At 47.0% G+C, this 25,037-nt stretch overlaps 3 protein-coding genes across 3 annotated transcripts; 1 reads left to right on the top strand and 2 right to left on the bottom strand.

The window, feature by feature from the left end:
* Positions 1–13,748: 13,748 nt before the first annotated feature.
* Positions 13,749–14,297, bottom strand: LOC135826607 (mannose-binding protein C-like). The gene has a single exon (XM_065339211.1). It carries the CDS (start codon positions 14,295–14,297, stop codon positions 13,749–13,751), a length of 549 nt encoding a protein of 182 aa, XP_065195283.1.
* A 2,875-nt stretch (positions 14,298–17,172) lies between these two features.
* On the top strand, positions 17,173–18,263 carry LOC135825771 (mannose-binding protein C-like). The gene has a single exon (XM_065338389.1). It carries the CDS (start codon positions 17,448–17,450, stop codon positions 18,087–18,089), a length of 642 nt encoding a protein of 213 aa, XP_065194461.1. The 5' UTR covers positions 17,173–17,447; the 3' UTR covers positions 18,090–18,263.
* Positions 18,264–21,307: 3,044 nt separating this feature from the next.
* Positions 21,308–21,907, bottom strand: LOC135826605 (pulmonary surfactant-associated protein D-like). The gene has a single exon (XM_065339210.1). It carries the CDS (start codon positions 21,905–21,907, stop codon positions 21,308–21,310), a length of 600 nt encoding a protein of 199 aa, XP_065195282.1.
* Between the last annotated feature and the right edge of the window lie 3,130 nt (positions 21,908–25,037).

Below are 25,037 nucleotides of genomic sequence, written 5' to 3'. Positions count from 1 at the left end.
GCTCCTCATTTATTAACCCATCCTAACCGGTGTGCCCACTTCATTCCTGATGATGGTTATTTCATGACCGAAACGTTGAAATATAATATTTTTCTGGTGAAAAGCAGTGATTTGAGTGTGAGCCAGTGTTGCTCACAACCCAATTTTTAACAAAATACAAGTGCAATAAAACCACTAGAGGAAACGCAAAAAGGTAACAATATTACGTCACCAAAGACGAGAAGGCGCTAAACGAAGTGTCAACCTACGAATACAACTTCAGTGCAACAACGTGCTCCTTCTGCTTACACAAAACAGGCTTATGAATACGTATACAGACTTTCAACTGTTGGACATAACGCGCACGACACAGTACAGAAAAATGAGAGTCATCATACACACTAAGACAGTCAGGACGAGATAACAAGTGTAGATACACAGCTGACTTCTTACGATCAACACATTCATCCGCCTCATCTCGCTCCTTCCCACCCGACTCCTCCTCGTCCATCTCATCATCCTATTCCTCGTTCTGCTCGTCATCCTCACGATCATCATCACTACCATCCTCTGCCTCGTCCTCTGTTTCCTCACCAACCGTTTCGTCATCCAATTGCTCTTCTTGCTCTTCTATCCTCTGATCACCTGTCTCATCCTCCGTGTCTGTACACTTGTCTCCCATTTGCTAGCTGCTCGTCCCGTGAGCGGAGTTGTTCCTCCAGCTCCGCTTCACTCACTGACTCATGATCCTGCTCGACCTTAAAAAAAAAAAAACAAAAAAAAACACCTTTTTTTCTAAATACCGAGTGGTAGGCAAATTGAGCGCTCTGACATGGACAGGCCAGCTGTCCATTTCCAGTGTCCAAAGACTGTGAAGCATCTGGACGTAGCAAAGGCAATTCAAGCCTGCAGTCTCTCGCTTGGAGATGTCATCCAGATCGACCTGCACGGCCGGCCCGGGTCTTGTGTTCTGACCCTGCGTGATTTCGCCACCAGGGACAAGCTCGTCGCAGCAAATCTGCAGTTGGAGGGTAAGAGCATTGACGTGCTACCGGGAGATGGCACAGTATCCGCTACCCGTGTTTACATTTATGGTTGCGAACCCGCATTGCATCTGGGCCACATAGAGTCGGCTTTGGGGGAATTTGGCGAAATTGTCGGCAATATTGATTGCGAATTTGTCACCGTTGAGAAATTCAAAATTCTCACGGGGGTACGACGGGTGCTAATGATCCTGAAGAAAGGTGTACCCTGCAAGCTAAGCATTCAGAAAAGGTCGTCTTTGTGGTCCACTTTCACGACAATAACACACACAGAAGTCTCTGCTGTGAGCACGGTGGCTCGGCAATGGCTTTATTTATTGATATTATATCCTCTTCTTGATTTTTTTTTTTTTTTAATAATTGGATGCATAGAGATAAGAAAAATAAGCACAAGATACTGCTGCTAGTCGCACAGCAAAGCACACAGAAACGACAAGATGTTGCAATGAATGTAACAACACCCGTCCAAGCTAAAGGACCTACATCCCTGCCCCAGGACGGTATCTTGAAAAAACCCACACACTCACCACACGGTCATCATCCAGCTTCAGTTCAATCACAATACAGTAGTATTCTTCCCATGCAGATTCAATTGAACTCCCCTGGCACTAGCTATACAATCTGAAGCTGTACGTAACCATACAAAGGCCCGCGACGCACACACCACCCCTACGTTTTTTAAACTAAAAAAGAAATGCAGTCGTAACTGCCACAGCCACATGGCCAATAAGAAAGCCGATAAGATTATATCGATAAACACACACCCAGAAGTCAGGGGTGGGAGGGTGGGATACAAACTGCACCAACGAAAAGCCACTGCGAAGTGACAGGAATGCGGTCAAGCACAACATTTTTGCTGACGCAAAAAGTTGCAGGGAAATCCCAAAATCAGTGCGATTTTACATGAGCCCCAAATGTTCAAGTTACCCACAAAGACACAAGCTTTCCAACTCTCTTTGGCCGTTGGAAAGCGTACCGTCTTCGTGGTCCACTTTCACGACAATAACACACACAGAAGTCTCTGCTGTGAGCACGGTGGCTCGGCAATGGCGACAGAAAAGGATAGCCTGGGTGCAACATACTCCGTGTTACCTGTCAAGCTGTGTCCTCCGGTTCGGCGGCATAGCGCTTGCCTAGATTCCAAATGTTTGGCAATATGAGCGATGGATTCGGCCAGCAAGGCAGACTGCACTATCCATGTTCCTGAACACCACTCTCGTTAACTTCCTCCTCGCGCAGCATCTATAGAAACAGCTCTCAGCCCAGGTATACGTCATAGAGTCACAGAGACGTAAAGGCCATGGTAAATGGCAAGTATGTGTCTCGCCATACAATGGCTGGCCCAGCTGCTGATGTGATTGTACCAAGAACGTCTTTATGTAGGCCCACGCCCCTACTGTATGGTCAGGGCATCGACTCGGTAGGTACCAAATGGCCCCCTGAACCCAGCCATTCTTCGTGCCCTTCAGACCACTGCGATAACCACACAACTAAGTGCAAGGTTAAGACGAGATATGGCACCTCCGTGCCCCAAGCCTCCACCTGTGAAAACACACAAGTTACAGAAGAGAAGCACAAACACCACACACAACTGCAGGCCAAAGGAGGTACTGTATTTCTCACCCATCTTGTATGAGCTCAGCACAGGAGACTATGGTAAGATCATACCATCCCCCTTTCATGCCACGCAGGAGTTTTCTCACAGTGCAAATTCACATTGTCACTCCAGTCCAATACTATCCCCACCTCATTTATATACTAGTATAGTTATACTTTCTCAACTCTCTGAGACTGCCTACAAAAATAATGATTGTTTATCTGGGCGTTCTCTAGCCCAAGTTTCAGAAAATGCAGTGCCATGCCGACAGTGTCTTTTAGGCATGATTCTCTCTCATTCATTGCCTGCAGTCATTCACACCTGCCAAACTGTGCTGCTTCCGCAATCTCTCTCTCTCTCTCTCTCTCTCTCGTGCTCTCTCTCTCTCTCTCTCTCTCTCTCTCTCTCTCTCTCGCTCTCACTCATTGCCCAAAGGCATTCGCACCCACCAAACTGTGCCACTTCGGCATTAGCTCACTCACTCATTGCCCGAAGGCATTCACACCCACCAAACTGTGCCACTTCGGCATTAGCTCTCTCACTCATTGCCCGAAGGCATTCACACCCACCAAACTGTGCCACTTCGGCATTAGCTCTCTCACTCATTGCCCGAAGGCATTCACACCCACCAAACTGTGCCACTTCGGCATTAGCTCTCTCACTCCTTGCCCGAAGGCATTCACACCCACCAAACTGTGCCACTTCGGCATTAGCTCTCTCACTCATTGCCCGAAGGCATTCACACCCACCAAACTGTGCCACTTCGGCATTAGCTCTCTCACTCATTGCCCGAAGGCACTCGCACCCACCAAACTGTGCCACTTCGGCAACCTGTGCCACTTCGGCATTAGCTCTCTCACTCATTGCCCGAAGGCATTCACACCCACCAAACTGTGCCACTTCGGCATTAGCTCTCTCACTCATTGCCCGAAGGCATTCACACCCACCAAACTGTGCCACTTCGGCAACCTGTGCCACTTCGGCATTAGCTCTCTCACTCATTGCCCGAAGGCCTTCACACCCACCAAACTGTGCCACTTCGGCATTAGCTCTCTCACTCATTGCCCGAAGGCATCAACACCCACTAAACTGTGCCACTTTGGCATTAGCTCTCTCACTCATTGCCCAAAGGCATTCACACCCACCAAACTGTGCCACTTTGGCATTAGCTCTCTCACTCATTGCCTAAAGGCATTCACACCCTTCACACTTCTGAGCCACACTGGAGCTCTCTTACACTTCACTGACAAGGAAAAGGGGTAAGAATAGGGTACCAGATATCCGGTAATCGCCTACACAACTATTGCACACTTTTCAGTGTTTGTTTCATTCAGGCTCCTTATCCCTTATTCATTCTTCCGTAGGTAGCCGTATACCTTATAATAGTTGTGTTTTTTCATGTCCATGGATCATAGTGATGTTACATCATGGATTTGGCGTAGGGCAAAGCACCGAGAATTACGAGTAACTATAACCCTCACACAGAAGCTGCACGACCCACCAGACCCCTACATCATATTCATCTGCTTGTAAGAAGCTTGTTGCATGGCCTAACCACTCATTCAATGCAAATTGAATACCTTATGCCAAAAATAGATATTGTTTATCATCAAGTACACTTGCCTGATGGATAATTCAGCCGAGGTGGTATCTGAGGGAATTGACATGCCCTTGGCACATGAATGGCTATCCTGCATCGCACTTGTCAGATTGCCGCTGTGGGTGATACCGGACTTTTCTTGATGCCTAGCCGCTGCCCAAAACTCGGCTAGCCTCCTCTGCTGCAATACCGCTACTAAGGCAGCCACATCAAATCCATCCACTTCCGCGCCACTCCAATACTGCAGCATCTCGGCCATCATGGTTTGATCATTCTTCACGGCCTCCAGACTTAGATGGATGCCGGCTCTCGCACTACACCCAAATCTCTTGCTGCTCATGGAGGGGTTGCTTGCAGACCAGTCGGGGTGTTGCTGTTACTTACTGGACCCCAGAATAATTGTGAAAACCTCTCCACTCGTTCATGTGGCCGCAGAGCCCACGCAGGGGCAGCACTGTCCGGTATATCCATCATTACCGTGATGTGAGAAAAACTCGCTGGCAAGTTGCAGCAACATGTGCGACTGAAGGCAATACACGACATACGTATATACAGGTACCGACCGACCGACAGTAGTCGACATATACGGCGGACCGCCAGCAGGAAATTAGTGGCTGACTGGCTGCTAAGGGCAAATATGGGTGACCCGCAATATACTGTCTTCTGAACAATGTGCAAGTGATTACTTATAGGTCACAGACTGTCTAAGTCTGTCTGTCATACGTCCCATTGACCAACAGCAACATTCCAATTTGGCAGACCTGCAGCAGGTGACACGATGGTTGGCTGACGGGCAGAACTGGACGAATCATTCGACAGATTCCCCGCAGATGATACTGTATGTGATGGACCAGAAGTAGCAGCCATGGCCAAATTTGGCAGACTCGCAGCAGTTGACACTGGGTTTGACTGACCAGATCAGAGGCAGCAACGAAGTAAAATTGTAGTTGGCTGAACAGCGTTAAAGGACACATTTGGCCGCCTCTCTGTAGATCACCCTATATTTGGATGAACAGCCGTAAGAGGCCGTACACGACATGCTTGGCCAGCAGTTGATGTCGACGTCGAGGACTCTGGCTGTCCAGCAGATGGAAAAACCGGCCGAAGCAAAAAACTATCCTGCCTACGGCTACGGCCCAACAGGGTGAATATTTGACTTGGCAACAGCTAAGCAACAAATCGTTCAATCACGTCTTCCCTCTGACCACCAGCATCGATTTTCTTTCCTGCTGTAAATCTACAGTTGAAGCCCTGTTCCCGTCGAGAGAACACTCTTCCATGATCATGATAGACCCAAAAAATTCACACAACTCCAAAATACAAACTGCACCAACGAAAAGCCACTGCGAAGTGACAGGAATGCGGTCAAGCACAACATTTTTGCTGACGCAAAAAGTTGCAGGGAAATCCCAAAATCAGTGCGATTTTACATGAGCCCCAAATGTTCAAGTTACCCACAAAGACACAAGCTTTCCAACTCTCTTTGGCCGTTGGAAAGCGTACCGTACCGTACACATCACCGCGACCAGATACAGACGTGCTTTCGCTGTGGTGTATCTGGCCACCAAGCACGTGACTGTCCTGCACGCCCAAATGCTGCACGTACACGTACGCATCACACTTCGTACTCCACTGTCGTACAGGGCCAGGCTGCGGACCGTATGGCGGATGACAGTCCGGATGTACTCGTTCATGTACAAGAACCCACTGGCGCTGAACCAAATCCAGGAGCTGCGATAGCAGGCGAAGCAACAGATAGCAACTGCCCATGTCCACCAAAAGGTTCAACCACACTAGAGGGCTCGAACCAACAACACCAGCAGCAGCACTGCGACAAGCGACCACCAAAGGTCTCTAAGATACCTGTACGGCAGGCAGCTTATTCTGTACCAGTCGCCACGCCAACAACCCTGCCAGCAGAAGAGGCTACACGTGGAGTGCCGGCATTTCCGCTCTCTCGTGGGAAGGGGTGTCACTCTTCACCTGATGACGAAGGATTCATCCGCGCATCAGGCAAGCACACATTCAGCGCAAGAGTCCTGGCATTCGACCCCCAAGTCGCATGGGCAAATGAGGCATCTGCAAAAGAGATGCACCGCCTTGCCCAACGTGTGAGGAGTCGGCGAGGAAGCCAATAACCGGTAAACTTCTGCTTGTAATCTCGATTCTATGCTAGTCCTCGTCATGATTGTTCTTTTTCTTACTAATTACTACTTTTCACTGCTATATCGTCTTTAAATCCACACGCTCAGGTATTCTCTCCACGAGCTGCCACCATCAGTTTTCCGGTGAGCACCCAGGATACCCGAACGCTTAAACTAGGTTTTTTGAATGTCTGTAGCTTGCGCTACAAAGTAGATGAAGTAACGGCACTCCTCCGGGTGCAGGACTTTGATATTTTTTGGATTGGCCGAAACCTGGCTGGATAGCACTATTGGTGACGGAGAAGTAGCTATTCCTGGATACAGCCTCACAAGGACCGATCGCAGTGGCAGGCGAGGGGGCGGCACGTGTATCTATTACAAATCCACCCTGCCAATCAAACCACGCCCAGATCTAAGCGTAAGCGGCTTAGAGCTGGTGTGGGTTTACGTACAGATACATCGACAGCATCACCGTGTCGGCTGCGCCTACAGGCCCCCTGACACATCCGTGGAGTTTTGGACTGATTTAGAAAGTGCCATGCATAGTGCTGGCTCTTCAGCCACGTCTTTAACGGTGTTGGGGGATTTCAATGTGGACTTGTCCGCTAATCACCCCAATCATCAGCGAACCCATCTACAGAGCCTGTGCTGCACGTTCGACTTAACCAACTGCGTGGATGCAGTGACGCGCATCACTCCAAGTACGCCGAAAGGCACCCTTATTGACCTTGTCCTCACGGACAGGAAGATGGTATCCAGCTGCAGGGTGATACCTTGTCTGATCAGTGATCACAGCGCTGTGCTCGCCAACCTGAACATTTCAGTTCCTCGTGCAGAGACTCAATCGAAGCAGGCCAGGCGGATTCGGAATATAAGTATCCCTGAGTTCAGAATCGCTCTGGAGCAAGAACTTCAGCATTTCCCTTCCCTTCCACAGTCGTCAAGCGTGGATGATACGTGGCATGATTGGCACTCGCGCTTTATGACTGTCCTGGACAGGTATGCTCCAATGAAGACTGTACCACCGCGCCGCAAGCCTCTACCTCCATGGTCCGACCGTGAGACGTATCAACTCATCAGGATACGGAATAGGCTGCACACGCGCTGGCTCCGGAACCCCGAAGATATGGCACTTCACAGTGCATTCAAACTGGCTCGGACGCAGGCATCTAACGCGATTCGGCGCAAACGAAACTCGTATTTTCATCAGACATGTCAATCTGCAAACCCTCGTAAGCTCTGGCAGCTCATCAACAGCCTTACAGGCCGTACCCGAGCACAACCGGATCCTACATGCGACGTTGAAGAGGTCGGCAATACGTTCCATCAAGTTGTGACCGACGCCAATAGACCTCCCATATTGGCAGAACCTCAGGGGCCATTGAGAGGGGAAGTCCTTTCGGATTTTCGAGGGCCTGATGCAGGTTCCGTTTACGAACTGCTCCGTAAAGTCGACGCCAGAAAAGCAACCGGTAGTGACGGGGTCCCAGGATCGTTGCTGCTCGCCACTGCCGACATCATCGCACCAAGCCTCACCCAACTTTTCAACATGTCCCTGAAATCGGGTATCGTTCCTCGGGCCTTCAAGCTAGCAGAGGTTCGCCCCCTCTTCAAATCGGGAGATCCTGCTTCCCCTGGGAATTATAGACCAGTATCTCTACTACCCATTATTTCGAAAATCCTCGAGCGGATTGTACAAAACCAGTTACAAGGTCAGCTTTCCCGTGTTCATGCGCTGCCTGACACGCAGTTTGCGTACCGGCATGGCTACTCAACAGAAGATGCATTGGTTGTCCTGACGGACACGCTCCTGGAGGCCCGCGATCGACGCCAGGTATCGGGAGTGTGCTTTCTCGATCTCTCCAAGGCATTTGACAAAGTCATTCATGAGCGTCTCATTCAGGACCTGTTTGCTTTAGGAGTGACAGGCAGACCCCTTCGCTGGCTCATCAGCTACCTCAGTGAGCGGACACAGCGAGTTTGTTTCGGGGCCAGCAGCAGCACAATCACCTCTTGCAGCTGCGGTGTGCCCCAGGGATCGGTGCTTGGCCCGTTGCTCTTTAACGTGTACACAAGAGATGTTCCTCAAGTAGCCCAATCCGCAGCCACGATCCAGTTCGCCGATGACGTCGCAGTATATTGTAGCGCTGACACGACTCCGGCTGTTGCCAGTACGCTCTCCACCGCAGTCTCCTCCTTGGCTGCATGGCTGGAAGAGCGAGGACTGATTCTGAATGAGAAGAAGAGTCAAGTTCTCACAGTCTTTCCTGGTAGAGACGCTGGACCCCGGGTCACAGTCCTCTGTCGCAGCCAAGCTCTGCCGACAGTCACCAGCGCGAAGTACCTTGGCGTCATCATTGACGAGGGGCTGAACTTTCAGCAACACCTGAAAGCCATTACAGCAAAGGTGTCCCGCAAAGTAGGTGCCCTCTGGCGGACTCGGAGATGCTTGAGCCTGGCGGCCCGAGTCACCTACTTGAAGTCCGTGGTGATGCCGGATCTGACCTACGCATCAAGTTGTTTCTTGTTCTGTCTAACTGCCCAGCAAGCAACGGATCTCCAGACGCTGGAGAACAAAGCGGTTCGTGCAGTTTTTGGCGCTCGGCCATACGACTCTGCTCAACCTCTGCTCCAACGGGTGGAACTCTACCGAATCTCAGAGTTGCACAAGCAAAAGGCGCTATTGCTCACCTGGCGATGCATCCACGGCATTGCGGGGAACCGGCTCTGTGGACTGATTTCAAGGTCACCAGATCGGCGTACCCGCTTGCAGAAGGACATCGGAGCGCACATACCACCCGCCGCAAGCCGCGCTGGTCAGGCTAGGTTCTCTGTTGCCGCTCCCAAGCTGTGGAACGCACTACCCAGCGACATCCGCACCATCCCCCAACGCAGTGTGTTCAAGATGTCAGTCATCCCACATACGCTCGCTCCATGAAACGTATCACCCATTATTCCAGTCACTGTTGCTGTCGCATCCACTCGTATGTCGCATCCACTCGTCGTCCACGTCCACTGATGTCGACCGAGGTAGTTCTCTTGCTACTGTGTAATAGTGACATGTACCCAGCTAATGTCTCTGCTTCGTTCAGGGAATTCAGAATAGGAAGTCTGCTGTACCACCCGCTCTTTTCTTTTTACTTTTAAAAGTGATTATTTGTAACATGGAAATTTGTTCCTTGGCTAACCATCTGAGTTCTTAAAGCTATTATTCATTTTCTGCTGCCCCCGGTTATTTCTTTTATTAGTATTATTTTCTTTGCCTTCGCTTTCTTGTTATTGGGCAACTTGCCCGTTAGAATCTGCGAAGTAAAATAAACAACAACAACAACAAACAACAACCTTCTTTCTGTTGGTATTGTCCACAACGCGCGGTCCTTGGCCGCTTGTGGCATAAGTATCTGTGGAGTAGTTTGCTGTTGCCCTCCGAGGTCTCTGGATTAATGTGGGAGCCGTGGCAATTCGTGTGAGAGTTGGTGATCCCAGCGCGGGTGTAGGTGGGTCCACTGCAGCCCCCGCCACAAGAAGAGCCGTTGGCGGTTCTGGTGGTGGCAAGGGCAACGGTGGTGCTGCTGGAGTTGGTAACTTGGGCAGCCTAGCCCTCTCACACAGTACCGCATTTTGTGTTGGCTCAGTCTGTACCACTGGCACAGGGGGTGGGTTCTTGCGCGGTCGGCCACGTTTCGGCCGCTTGGATTTAGCTGCATCCGGCTGAATATACGTAATCTTGTTACCTTTTTGCGTTTCTTCTAGTGGTTTTATTGCACTTGTATTTTGTTGTTATTTCTAACACATTTCTATTTACAGTACTTAACTTCAGTTTCTTTGGTTGTATCCTTAGTTCCGTATTTTTCCCACTGATGATAGGAACAAGAAAATCGATTATGGGTTTTCAATAATATTTTTGTTATAAAATACACAGTAAATACATGTCGAACAAGTAACGTAGTTGCGTGATGTCTGCGGCCTTCATCCTATTCATAGCTATATTAGAATACAATTATATTTTATCTTTCATGGCATCTCTATTTTTTCACGTCTACATGACTTTATCTTGTCCGCAAAAGAGGCCGTTACCCGCAAAACTAAATGTACATGTACAATCTCCCTTGCCATTGCCATTCTCCTCATCAACCAGGGAGGGGTGGAGGACACCGAAGTCGAAGTCCTTAGTATCAGTACTCAACCCCATGCTGCATGTATGTACATTTACCTTTGATATTCATGTTCTTTCCATGATTTTTGTACTTTTTTTAAGTGACTGGATGTGCATGTACATGTATATTTGAAGAGTAACTCGAAGAATGCGGGAACGTGTGACTGTGCCCGGCTGATCCCATTTCACAGAGGTAGCCACTTCTTCACCGCTCTGTACGGTGCATTATTGGATTGATTTTTATTTCACGGATCCTCCAGAGGCAAATAGATGCCTATCGAAGGGAGTCTCCTATTAAAGTAAGTATGCCGAATGTATGTTCGTAAGGGAGAAGAGGTAGAAGAAACATTAGAATATAGATTACAAAACAAGTAAATTCAGTACTTCGGGTAGTACATTGCATGCTAATCATAATGAGAATTAGAAAGGCAGCATTGCGGACTACTATAACTGACATATACACAAACTATTGAAACTATCATAGATTTGGTTAGCCTAGACACAAAAGTCAGGAATATCTTTCAAAGAAAACATAGAATGCGAATGATACCGACGAACAGCAATATTAAATTTCGCTGTTGTAGAGAGTGAACGAATATCTTCAGGAAGTTTGTTCCAGGCAACACTCAAAGAAAAATCCAGCATTCCCTCACTAGTGGGACCATTGTTATTAAACTAAGGCCTGTTTTGGACTTCCCACACTAAATAACGAAAACAAAACAAGCAAACACTACATTGTATTGTTGAAGAATCATACATTAATATTATTAATGGACTTTTTGGCTTTACAGATGATTTTGTTGGCTCGCCTTGTACTTTTATACTTCAGTACACAACATTGGATATTCTGTTACGGCCGCATCATACATATTATTATCGTTGTTATCAAGCACGTAGAAGGAGTTGGCCTCCAATGCAAGCTAGGAATGCCTACAGAACTCAAGTAGATGCTCATTCAACTACTTGTCAATTTTAACTACATTGTAAGTGCTGAGTAAAGTGTAAGGCACTAAGGGGAACTGCTACATGGCACTGCTACTGTCGAAGACGTGATAAAAGTCGTGAACACCGGGCTGTGAGAGCACTTCTAAGTCCTATTGTAGTGTCTGCCAGCCTGCTCGTGTCTGAGGCACTTTGGGCTTACAACAGAAAGTGATACAGGCTGTCAGCACTAGCGGGAGGAAAACAAGCTCTTGGGCTTAGACTCTTCACTTCATAATTCCACACAGCAATGAGAAAGAATGATGGGTTTATATAGGCCAGAGGGAGAGAGCAGCTGGGAGCGAGTGCAAAAGATTACTAGGAAGACAACTGTTGAAAGATCTAAGGAAAAGCCATTTGAATGTGTGTGAGCTAGGGCTGAACAATAACATGGATTCGGGGAAGAAAGCTGTTGGATGCCTAGAACTGGGAAGGTATCTCGCAAGGGATCAAGAGGGTCAGTGATGGGGAATGGACTATGCAGGAATCAATGTAATGTATTAGTACAGCATGAACGCAATAGGTCATGCGGCCGTACCGGTCTTGCAAGCAGGGCTATCTAGTCCTAAGTGGTTGCGCGTGAGAAGCACTTAGCTAGAATGTTCCTGTAACTACTGGTAGAGACTTGGCTGTGTGATCACTGACAGTCAGGGATACTACACTATTACACAACCCTCGAACGCTTACACGTACGAAAATCGAACATACATGTATCTCAGGCGACGCATTTATCAAGCCTCGCCTCGCCTACACCTACATGTACATGTATTTGAATCCAACGTTAGGCTTCCGGCAGTGATGCTCAATGAAATCCGATCGTGTTAGTCAAGTACGCATGGAGCGCTGTGCAGGTCTCTACCTGTACCACACACCTGAGGAAACTAGGATGTGCGTTTCTGGCCATCCAGGACGGATTTCACTGCGCTGCCTTTTGTGTTTCTCTCTTCTCGTCCTCTCTAAATTTTGATATTTTTACCGAAAGAAACGTTGACCCAAATCAGGATGCTCATGAGGGCCTTGCGGAACAAAGACGAGCTAGTGTAGCGCGGCTCAACTTTCTTCAGAGACAGAGCTTTATATATGTTCCAAGACCAGGAGAGTTCAGGTTACATATTCATGTAGAAACCAGCAACGGTTTAGACCAATCAGGAGACAGAGAGATGGCACGGATTCGGCCAATCAGAAGACATGTAATTGTAAAGGAAGAAAGTATAAAAAAAGGAAAGCTTCTCAAAAGGGTAGGTTCGAACCTCACTTGCAACGAAAACGTACTTGTAGTTATTAAAATACTGTACAGGCTTTAAGGTACCAGACTGGTCGTAAAATCCCTGAATATCGAATTTGTAAATTCATATCGGGTGCTACATCAGTTGAAAGAGCATGAATAGCTGCAAAATCTCTGGATTTTTGGCTCGATCTGACCAGCCGTTCAAGAGTTATGGCCGAAAATGTGCCTTTCCAAGGAAAGATATTAATTTTTTGTTGCACGCTGTCATTTTTGGCAGCACTGTATTTGAATGTGAGCGGACCGTGCGCAGTCATGTACATGTGAATGCTGTCACGGAATCAAGACCAGCCGGCAGTGACCTGGTTTACATGTACATTGCGCAAAGCAGGCTAGTGTGACTGACTATAATTATGCACTGTTCTCAACCAGTGATTTGCCACCACACCTCTTGATACACTCCGCCCCTCAGACACACACAGCAAGCCAGCTAGCAGAATGCGTAGGCACTGGACACTACCATCTGCTTGCAAGTACATTGAGATGACGAATGTGTGTAGAGATCACGTGAGAACGTAATGAAGGGAGGTAGCGACTATGTAGAAAAAGAGGCAAGTAGGCGACAGATAGAGAAAGACAAGATGGTACAGTAGTTGGCCTGGGTGATACCACAATGGTGTCTATCATTCACAACGCAACACTCATCGGCGAGAAGCTAGCACCAAGCTGGAGTACAAAGCACGCAGTGAAACATTATGCGTCGTTCTGCAAAAGGAACCGTACAAAACTCTAACCCGGTTCCTGAACGGAACGTTTACATGCATGTAGCTCAGCACTCGGTTTCTGAACCGTAGCACACGACTACATGTACATGTCAGTACAAATTAGAAGTTTGTTTAGGCAGTGAATACAGACTTTAGAGAGAAAAATATTTTCGAACTCGTGCAGACCAGGCAGCAACACTGCTAAGACGGCGGCTATTACCGCCAGCTTATGCAAGCACAGTAGTTAACATGTTAGAATTTATTTCATCCTAAACTCGCAGATAGAATGGCGTTCCTCCTGGCAGCTAATGTCGTTCAACAGGCCTGTGCTAGCTGTAATTTCCACACAGTCTTCGCCGCTCGGGCCCACGTTGTTTGGTTCACCCACATCAAAGTTATTGATCACAGCATACTGGTCGCGGCTATCAACAAATTTCCCCTCCGTTTTCATGTCGTTATATTGCAAGAAGCATCTTCCTGTTACCAATGGACGGAGGAAATTCTCCAGGGCGATGAATTCCTGCATATTCCGCGGGCTGGCTAGATCTCCGCGGAACCGTTGGCAGTTGACACGGGCATCCTGCCTGTTCAATGGGTGCTTCACGAACAGGTACGTAACCGCGCCATTTTCTTGGCGCTCGCAGCAGTGTACCTCTGGAGAATTTAGAACTTCCTCCCACAACACCGCGGTGTGGTTAGCATTTCCGAACCGTCGTGCCTCCGCCTGCCGAAGTGCAAGATTAATCTCATCTTCTTCCAGGGAGTCCAAGAATTCTTCGGCATGGCGCTTGCTTTTCTTGGAAGTCATTTCGGCGGCCAGAGTCAAACAGACCAGGTACAATACACACGCCAAAGAAAGACGAATCATGTTGCCAGCCGTAGTTCAACGTTGCAAATCGTGATGGCAAACTCTTATTTGCGTCGCAGGTTTCAAATAAGCGTCACACGCGGGTAGAACAGGGGCTGACTTGGTTTCTTTCTGTCACCACAGTGGCGTTCAGCTCCCCTTTTATATTCTCCGTAGGTTTCCGTTGGAGATTGCCCAGCTCAACGCTGTTCTAGCACAAAGTGCGGGTCTATTGTCTGGTCGGCTATGCAATATGCATTACTTGAGTGACCATGCAATGTGAAACACAACTGTGACGAGCTCCATGTTGCCTACATGAGATGATAGTGCAACGTCTTGGTTCCAAAGAACACTAGTGGCGAGCCGCGTGCAAGGCTCACTGGCAATACTGCAGTATCAAGTCAAGTGGGCATTTTGGGACGGAGGAGGAGCCGAGACATTTTCAGTAAGAGCTACTATTCGAATCAACCTTTACATTAACATAATATAATTATACAAGTACTTTGGAGCAACTACGTATTATGCCGCACGTACATGTATATGGAACAGTGGAGACACACGATCAAGGTTAACGGAGGGGAATACAACGTATTAGTCCAATATGCCAGCCAATAGTTTTCAAAAGGCATTTTCCACGGGGAGGACTGATAGCGATACTATGTATGATGTTGATGACGTCATTGTGAATCACAGTACCCACCATGACTCTGGTCGAATGCCATGGTAACCAGCTTCTTCATCCAAACATCCAACTGTTTCAATAGCGCGTTTAGTCTCATTGCGATCTCCAACAGACAGAGCGTATCCAGGACTTTAGAGCTTTCTGACAGGTCGCTTTTCAATAAGCTTCACGCATGAATGCTGGTTCAATAACAACACCAGAACATGTTTATGTTGCCTTGTTTCCGACAGACCAGAAGAGGATAGTAGAGCGCCATGCTGCATGATTGCACGCGTACTCTGTTATCTAACTCGGATGGTGAGCCAAATAAAGTAATGGTGAAAAAGGAGAAGGACAAAATGTTACGAGTTATGACTAACTGTCCACCAACGTCACCAGATCTTATACAGTCTGCGAGTACGACAAAATGGCACAAAACTGACAAGGAGTACTGACACATTCGGCGACCTGACACCTAGCTCCAACACTCCTCCAAGGCACAAACCAACAACCTTCCAACTTGGAAGGCTTAGGTTAGTCATAACTCATAACATTTTGTCCTTCTCCTTTTTCACCATACTCTTTTATCTCCTTTCCCATACATGTATTTCCCATTTGCTCTATCCTTTAGACGGTCTGCTACGTATTATTATTGGACACGTACAGAATATCATGTAAGTGCTTGCCTCTCGGTAGTGCAGGAGCACTTCCACGTCATATTGAAAGCCATGGGATTCGGGTTAAAGTTACCGCCATTAGCAAAATTTAATTGTTCAAAAAGGTAGTTTGACGTTAAATTTAATCTCAAGCTACAGTGCTGGGAACTGAAATCCGATCCCCTGAGCAGTGCGATCACATCGCAAAGACCCAACGAAAAACTAAACTACGAAATGGAGACCGCTAGAATGTGAACGCATCACTAGCAGGGGTCTGATTTCACTTGCGAGCGCTGTACGTACATGTACATGTACTACAGTAGAGTTTCGATATGTCGCTGGATTTATACAACTTTGCTTATCTCTACCTTTCCCACAATTATTTGGTATTTTGTTTTTTTCCTACAAGTAGTGAATCCATTGTTATTACTTGTAGCAAGTAGGCGTATTGACTCCTAGTATTACAAATATATAACAAAACCCAATACAAATTTGCACAACTCTCCTTCTATACCGTGTCTAGACCCAGACTTTCTCATTATGACAGTGCACAACATGCATAGAGCCACTGGCAAATGATCGTCACACTATTGTTGCAGCGTGAGGCTAGGATTAGGCACTGGTGGATTATGCCGGCAGAAAAATTGGCAGAATTCAGTACTTTTTCTGGTAAGTTTCATGCATGTTTGGTATGTGGATAAAGAAATGGAGCAGAATTCGATGAATTGCCCGCCATAAGGTTTGTATGGTTCTGCCAATTTTACTGCTTTTCTTATACTGGTATGTAGGAATTCCCCAACAGAGAACAGATGCTGCTGTAGGTTTTACTAACCTTTACACCGATTTTCGTGGTAGAAACGTATTGAAATGTGACCATTCAGCAGAATAAAGTCATGTTCAGTACATCCTCGGTTTTTGATATCGCAACACAATGATGGTGATGAGGAATTGAAACAATTTTTTGGTTTTTAGCGGACTAGCTAGTTCAAAATGCATACAGTAACGGCCATGCTGAGTACTGTGATCTACAATGACCTCTTTAACCTCATTCACAGTATCATTAAACATTTTCTTACTGAAGGAATCGCTTATTTAAACTGATGACCGACCTATTGGAACAATACGTTGTATTCGTATCGGATGACCCCATTATGGTATCTCTACAGTACGGCTTCAAACGTGCACAGAATAACTGTCGCCTCAATGAAGATGTCAACAAAAGGCAGATTCTACGTAGGAATGGACTCGCTGGAAATGCTCTCCGCATTCTGGCTCCTCCTGCACCGTAAAAAGACCACTTGACCTGACACAGCAGTATTATGAGTGAATGCTACACATGGCTCGGAACTGGGACCCTCGGGTCCCATGCAATGTATTGCCATCACAGGAAAGGAACACAGAGCTCGTTACAGTGTTTTTAGCTGAAGCTGAAGGGTTTTTTAGCTGAAACATGCCGTCCAAGCCACCTGATGGCTCTTTCTTCAACACAAAACGGGTACTTGTTTGATACTCGGGCATTGTGAGTGGAGTTTTCAGTTCTGCACGTCCCCTGAACGTGTTCTACATATCCAACTAGACAATTTGGAGATCAGATGCCAACACTTTTTCTACAACAGCGTGAAGCCGTGTACTGTTGCCAATTGAATCCTGTCATTGATATAAAAGGGGAGTGGAAAGCCGATGTATAAGTAGTTCGGTCACAATTCTGATTTCGTTTTATAACTCTCATCTACACACTACGACAGCATTGTTAGCCCACTAATCTGCGACGTCGATCCAGCCAGTGCGGGAAACATGATTCGTCTTACTTTGGCGTGTGTACTGTGCCTGGTCTGCATGACTCTGGCTGCCGAGATCACCTCGAAGAAAAAGAGCAAGCGCTTTGCTGAACTGTTCTTGGACTCCCTGGATAAAGATGAGATTGATCAGGCGCGCCAGCAGGCGGAGGCACGACGTGCAGCCATCGGCCATACTATTGCGAAGAAAGTCAACAGCACATTAAATGCGATGCAGAGGCGCGAGCCAAGAACAGATCAAATGACGCTGGAATGCTGCAGAAGCCAAGAGAGCGGACTTCTTATCTACCGCTACGAGATTCGCCGTTTGACCCAGCAAGCGGCCCGCGTCAACTGCCTACGAAACGGCGGAGATCTGGCCGCTCCCCGCAACATGCAAGAATACCTCGCCTTGGCGAAGCTCTTCCTGCCATTCGCTGAAAAGGGTGGTGTCTTCTTGCAGTACAACGATAAGAGAGCGGAGGGAACATTTGTCGACAGCCGTGGAAATGCCCCTTGGATCAGTAACTTTGAGGAGGGTGAGCCGAATGACGCTGGTGGTGACGAAGACTGTGTGGAAATGAACGGGCGCACAGGGGAGTTCAACGACGTTGGCTGCAAGGAGGATCGTCATTCTGTCTGCGAGTTCAGGATTAAGTAAATCCTAAAATTATAACTCCTGTACATGCATTATGTTGCTAGTACTAGCTGTGGTGGTAGCAGCTATGCTGCCTTGTCTGCACGAGTTTGAAAGTATCGTTCTCTCCCCGAGGTCTGTATTCACTGGCTAAACAAACTGGTAATCTGGGCTTACATGTACGGATGTGCTATGGATCGTAAACCGAGTGCTGAGGTATGTGAATATTCTACTCAGGTAGAGTGTTACAGGTTTCTTCCGATCTTACTGCAGAACGACGCATACTGTTTCACTGCATGCTTAGTACTCCAGCTTGGTTGCAGCTTTTGTCCATGAGTTTTACCTTCTGAGCTATAGGAACCCAGGCCAACCACCATACCATCTCATCATTCTCTATAGTTCCCCTTCTTGCCCTTTTACTCCATGTTCCTAGCCTGTCTCTGTTACATACGCACGTGTTCCGCACACGCGTTGGTCACCTCAATGTACTTGCAAGTAGATGGTAGTGTTCAGTACCAACGCATTCCGGCTGGTTTGCTGTGTAAGTGTATGGTGTACTCGTATGGTGAAGGCATCGGGTTCATGTACGCCTTGTTACTGTGGTGGCATAAATGCGCATGTACAGTAGCGCTCACTGAAATCCGACCCAATGTGCAAAGATGGCGCCCTAAACTTCCACAGCCCTTTGTCGCCCTTGAAGTGGAATGAATGCATCTGGACGTACACATGTACACATACAATGACGTGGTCGGAACTGGTCCAGGCCGCCAGCTTTGCACTTTGGGGCAGATTTCAGTGAGGGCAACGGAAAGTTATAACCTGGCCTTGTTCGTGTCCAGAGTGAAGGTGTATCTGCCTGAGGTACCTAAGACATGTTAATAATTTGGAGAACTTAGTACTGTGGCCATCAAACACATACAATGTAGCTGGGAAGGGGAGGGTGGTTGGCACTCGGGTTGCATAACTCGCATGTACATTTGTAGCTCTGAAAGTGCCAAGTACATGTATTGCACACCAAGTGTTAAGCAAAGCAGATGACCGTGTGGATCATACATTCCAGTGAAAGTACATTAAAATGGTTGGCATATTTCTGAGATCCTATCTCATGTACATGTATGAGAAACTTACAAAATAATAGTGGTAGGAATTATTCGCCTCACTTGTATATTTTCAGATTTTTCGCAGGGCGTAATGGGAGGTAAATCCGCATTGCGGTGAGCCATGAGCACATGTATCAATACTCAGTGTTAGTAACCATGTGTAGCGTGTATCCCAATCTAGAGGCATGAGAGTAAATAATCACAAAACATGCAGTGGAGCAGGGAGTCGTCAAATATTTGACGACTCCCTTTAGCGGAGTGTACGAACTGTTGCTACCATGCTTGCATCACAGCACACTAAGGTCATGTTTTGATTGGTTAAACTGGATTCAGATCAGATTCACTGGAGCAGTCAGAACAACAGATCCCAATCTACCAGAACAGCGGATATGTTTGCCAGAAATATAGTAGAACTCATGATAGCTCATCGTGCCTAGAACTTCAAAATTTCCACATAGTTCAAAATTGCCTTACGTTGCTCAAGATGCGTAGGCGAATACAAACGGAGAAGAAGCTTGGACGACAAACAAAAATTCAATCATGGAAGTGGAGACCACTATGTAATGTGCCAATTACACATAAACCTACATGTACATGTACAGGTACATGTCCATCACCACGTCCTTTACATACAATCCCAGATAATGCCAGAATTGCTTCAATATACAGTGTTCATGAATAATAAAAAGTAAACTCATTGCGTAGCCCCCTATGTTTTGTCCTTTTCCTCGTTTCTTTTTGTTCTCCACCTGTGTCTAGCAGGGCTGTGTCAATAGTCAAAAAATAAATAAATGAATAAAATAATAAAAGAAAGCCCTGCCAGGTTTTCATTGGGCTTTGCAACTTGCTCTGGCTGCTCCAGCCTTCAAGGTCGGAGTAGTCAGAACATGTTCCGAACACTCTAAAACCTCAGTTCAGAACAATCAAACGCGTATGTTCTGAACGATCCTGTTCCGGATCCGAGCAATCAAGCGCCCTAAAGCTGGCTTTGCCCTGTGCATGAGAGCCGCGAAGAATGTATCATTAATTTTGCCATTCATTGATCTCCACGTCAACCCCGAAGACCAGACAGCTTGGCCAACTAGAGTGTTGCAAAATATTGGTTTCAAAGAAGTCAGGGACAGCTTGGAAAATGCTGTCGGCTGATAATGTTCCATGATCTCGGTTTGATCTCCCTGATCGCGGACGGGAATTCGGTCACTGGGCGCAGAATGGTAGCTTTCACACACCAAGGACATTAGCTGGGGCAATCAGCAGTGTCAGCAATGCCTAGCACTTGACTAGAGTAAAATACTATACATCTGTGCACGTACAATAATCTACTTGAGTCCTACATGCACTGACAGCTAGTTTTCGAGATCAACTACCTGTTGGTACTTCAACTCCACTACATTCCGTGCTGGCTGACTTACAATGTCGAAATGTAGATGGCACTTGTCGGCTAAAGTACCAGCCTGATCTAGTATTGCACATTCATCTACATGTACAACCATCTACATGTACCTTGTACCAAGGTACAAAGTTACAGGAGAGAGGAAGCCGAAATGATGACACACGGTGACAGCAGTTTAAAATGCTGTTGAGAACAAGTCATACATGTAGATAGGAACAAGTAAATAGCAAGAATAGCTGCTGCTCCCCCCCCCCCCTGCTCGATGTGTAGGTGGTACGCTCAGTATCACGTGACTCCACGGAGGCAACTCACAACCAGCAGGCTGGTTTGATGAAGAAAGATGGCCAATGTCATATCCGAAAAGGGGACACACTGATAGAATGAAAGAGAAAAGAAGACGGAAAATCTACCTATGAAGAAAAATGATTGAACGAACACGATATCAAAACAGCCATGTACTGGCAATGTTTCGGGAAGATATACATGTAGAAGGGTAGCTAAGCTAAGGCAGAAGTAAATGAGCGATATGACTAATACAAGTACTTCCAAAATATAAAAGTAGAGGTATAGCACTGTTCACGATGAGAGTCAACTCAACAATAATATTGGGGTTGGTGAAAGTTGTACATAGCAAGATGGAACGGGAAACGAAAAAAGGTAAACATGGAGAGTAGGTGCAAGAAGCGAGAAACTAACTGCGAAACAATAACGTGCATCGGAAAACATATCAAACTGACCCGACAGCAGAATTATAGAATTCTGAACTGACAGACAGACAGGCGTTCTTGTGAGCATGGAGTATCGTTAAACATGCCAGTACCACCATCCATCTCCACACAGTCTTCACCGCCCGGACCCACGTTGTTTGGCTCGCCCTTCAGAAAGTTGTTGATCACAGCGGGCCGCCCAGAGACATCTACGAACCTTCCCTCGGTTTTGACATCATTGTAAAACAACCAGACACCAGGAACGCCTGTGAATGGGCGGATGAGATTCTCCAGGACAATGAATTCTTGCATGTTGCTTGGACTGGCCAAATCTCCACCATTCCGTCGGCAGTTTCGGCGCGCTTCTCCACGGGTCATGGGGCGATTCTCGTAGCGGTAGATCAAAAGTCCAGTTCTGGAGTTTCTGCAACACTGGACAGTCATTGAAGCTGTTCTTGCCTCGCGCTTTCCCACAGCACTGGAGGTGCTGTTGACCCTCTTGGCAGTTGTATAATCACCTGCTGCACGTCGCTCCTCCGCTAGTTGACGTGCCTGATCAATCTCTTCTTCGTCCATGGAGGTTAAGTACTCTTCAGCATAGCGCTTCCTCTTATCCGCGGTAATGTCGTCAGCCAAAGTCATTGAGACCAGGCAGAGAACAAACGCCAGAGGAATGGTAAGACGCATCATTATTATCCTACCACTGAGGGGAGAGACGATTGCTGATAATAAACAAAGCCGGCTTTGAACAACAACAGCTCTAAAGGTAGATACCTTAACTGTTGTGCTTGGTTTCATAGAGAAATCAGCTCAACACGACACTTTTATACCAGATTGTTAGGGGGTTTTGTGGCTACAAGGCGATGTCTACATGTCCTTCGAATGACTCTCCGGGGCGCAGCATATACATGTAGACCAGAATGAGCAGCTGAAACTGGGAGAGCTTTTTGGTAAGAGCGAAATGAACCTTAGAAACCCGCAGGCAGACACGCCCGCACACACACACACACACACGCACACACACACACACACACACACACACGCACACACACGAAGACACATAGAAAACACATATCCTGCACAGGCAAAGTATCCTGGATCGACTGTGTCTATCTCATCAAAGATGCTATGCATCTGCTGTGGCAATGGGCGTCATGACAGGGCAGATCTTACCGTGATTGCTGGTCTAATGCCCAGGGAAGGGCCAAGTATCCTTGGATTCCAAATATCCACAGGTGTCCTCTTACCGTACGTATGCCTCACCTAGACAACAGCTCCTAACGTTGAGTGTTTCACCTTGTGCTGTCCTTTTCTTTCCCAGTCTCAATTCCCTGCCACTTTGACCTGCTGGGTTAGAATTAGTTTTTGGAGCCATGATGACTTTCCCGGAGGCCATACAATGTTCTGAATGTCTGGCACATTTGTGTATGTAATTGTGTATATGCTTCGCTGTAGTTCTGGACTTGCGTACACGATCCCTTTGGAAGTGATATGTCCTTTACTGCACTGTTGCGGTGTGATGAGCACACAATATGCATTTCTCGCCTAAGCGAGAGGGATTAGGAACCTGGTCATCGGATGTGTTTTCACCGTCCGTGTACGGTTGAGTCAGGCTTAGTTTTCCGAACCCCTGGTAACGCGTCCTTCTTCGCCGATGCATCGTATACGGCGTGGAAGGTGTGTTTATCAGACCCACCAGCAAATGGTCAGAGATAGAATATCCCATTCACTATAATTATCTATGCTTCCTTTGCAAGTTTATCTTCCCTTCTGTTCTTTGTCTTGCCTTTCTCAGGCAGTTTTGTTGAGACTCACCAGTGGAAGCTATCCAATTTTTGAATACGGTTGTTATTATTTTGTACACGTTAGTCTCAGTGTGTACGGGCTGCTAGAGCCGTCGCAATAAATTCCTGGCAATATCGATGCCATGGCTATAGTACCATGGTACCGGCACAGCATTGAACTATCTGCGGTCCTGCGCTGCAATGGTCAAAACATGTCCCGAACACTCTAGAACTTCAGTGCAGACCAATCAAACGCGTGTGTTCTGAACGATCCTGTTGCGGATCCGACCAATCGAGCGCCCTAAAGCTGGCTTTGCCCTGTGCATGAGAGACGCGAAGAATGTATCATTGATTTTGCCATTCATTGATCTCCACTTCAACCCCGAAGACCAGACAGCTTGGCCAACTAGAGTGTTGCAAAATATTGGTTTAAAACAAGTGAAGGACAGCTTGGAAAATACTGTCGGCTGATTATGTTCCATGTTCTCCGTTTGATCTCTCTGATCGCGGACGGGAATTCGGTCACTGTGCGCAGAATGGTAGCTTTCGCACGCCAGGGACATTAGCTGGGGAAATCAGCATTGTCAGCAATGCCTAGCACATGACTAGAGTAAGATACTATACCGTATACGTCATATCTGTGCATGTACAATAATTTTTATCTACTTGAGTTCTACAAGCACAGCTAGGTAGTTTTCGAGATCTACTACTTGTGGGTACTTCAACTCCACTACTTTCCGTGCTGGCTGACTTACAATGTAGAAATGTAGATGGCACTTGTCGGCTAAAGTACCTGCCTGATCCAGTATTGCACATTGATCTATATGTACACAGGCGCGTCGGAAGGACTTTGGAAGTGGGGCGGCCATGGAAAAAATTTCAAAAATTAAAGCCAATTGCAAGCATTTCCGGGCATTTGGTGCCATTTCAGTGTACGGTAACTACAATGAAAGACTTCTTGATTCTGCAAAAAACCAAGAAGATGCTACGATCGGGGACAAACATTACCCTCCCCCGGGAAAAAAATTCAAAAATTGAAGCCAATTGCTAGCATTCCCAGGCATTTGGTGCCATTTCAGTGTACATAGACTTTTGATTCTGCAACAAACCACGATCGGGGACAAGGATTTGCCACGTTTGCGCTGAGATCATCGCGCTTTGTTGCAGTGTGCTAAAAAAAATATATAAAAAAACGCCGAAAAAGTGGGGCGGCCATGGCCGCCCCGGCCGGTGCGGTTCCGACGCCCTTGTGTACATGTATATTGTACCAAGGTACAAAGTAACACTGTTACTAGTTACAGGAGAGAGAAAGCCAAGATGAATACACACGGTGACAGCAGTTTACAATGCTGTTGAGAACAAGTCTTACATGTACTACGTAGTAGATATGAACACATTTAAGGGCAACTAGCAAATGGCAAGAATGGCTGCTGCCCCCCCCCCCCCCCCCCCCTGCTCGGTGTGTAGGTGATACACTCAGTACCACGTGAGGCAACTCACGGAGGCAACTCACAACCAGCAGGCTGGTTTGAGGATGAAAGATGGCCAGTGTCATTTCCGAAAAGGGGACACACTGGTAGAATGAAAGAGAAAAGAAGACGGACAAACTTCCTAGGAAGAAAAATGATTGAATGAACACGATATCAAAACAGCCATGTACTGGCAATGCTTCAGGAAGATATACATGTAGAAGGGTAGCTAAGCTAAGGCCGAAGTAAATGAGCGATATGACTGATACAAGTGCTTCCAAAATATAAAAGTAGAGGTATAGCACCGTTAACGATGAGAGAGAACTCAACGATAACATTGGGGTTGGCGAAAGTTGGACTTAGCAAGATGGAACGGGAAACGAAAAAAGGGAAACATGGAGAGTAGGTGCAAGAAGCGAGAAACTAACGTGCGAAACAATAACATGCACGGTAAGACTTATCAAACTGACCCGACAGGAGAATTATCGAATTCTGAACTGACAGACAGACAGGCGTTCT

This window comes from Sycon ciliatum, chromosome 10 (assembly GCF_964019385.1).
Source record: "Sycon ciliatum chromosome 10, ocSycCili1.1, whole genome shotgun sequence".
Classification (NCBI taxonomy): domain Eukaryota; kingdom Metazoa; phylum Porifera; class Calcarea; order Leucosolenida; family Sycettidae; genus Sycon; species Sycon ciliatum.
This window is presented reverse-complemented; position numbering and strand designations above follow the sequence as displayed.

Coding starts and splice junctions, on each gene's coding strand:
- LOC135826607 (XM_065339211.1), bottom strand. CDS start 14,297: ATGACTTCCAAGAAAAGCAAGCGCCATGCCGAAGAATTCTTGGACTCC.
- LOC135825771 (XM_065338389.1), top strand. CDS start 17,448: ATGATTCGTCTTACTTTGGCGTGTGTACTGTGCCTGGTCTGCATGACT.
- LOC135826605 (XM_065339210.1), bottom strand. CDS start 21,907: ATGACTTTGGCTGACGACATTACCGCGGATAAGAGGAAGCGCTATGCT.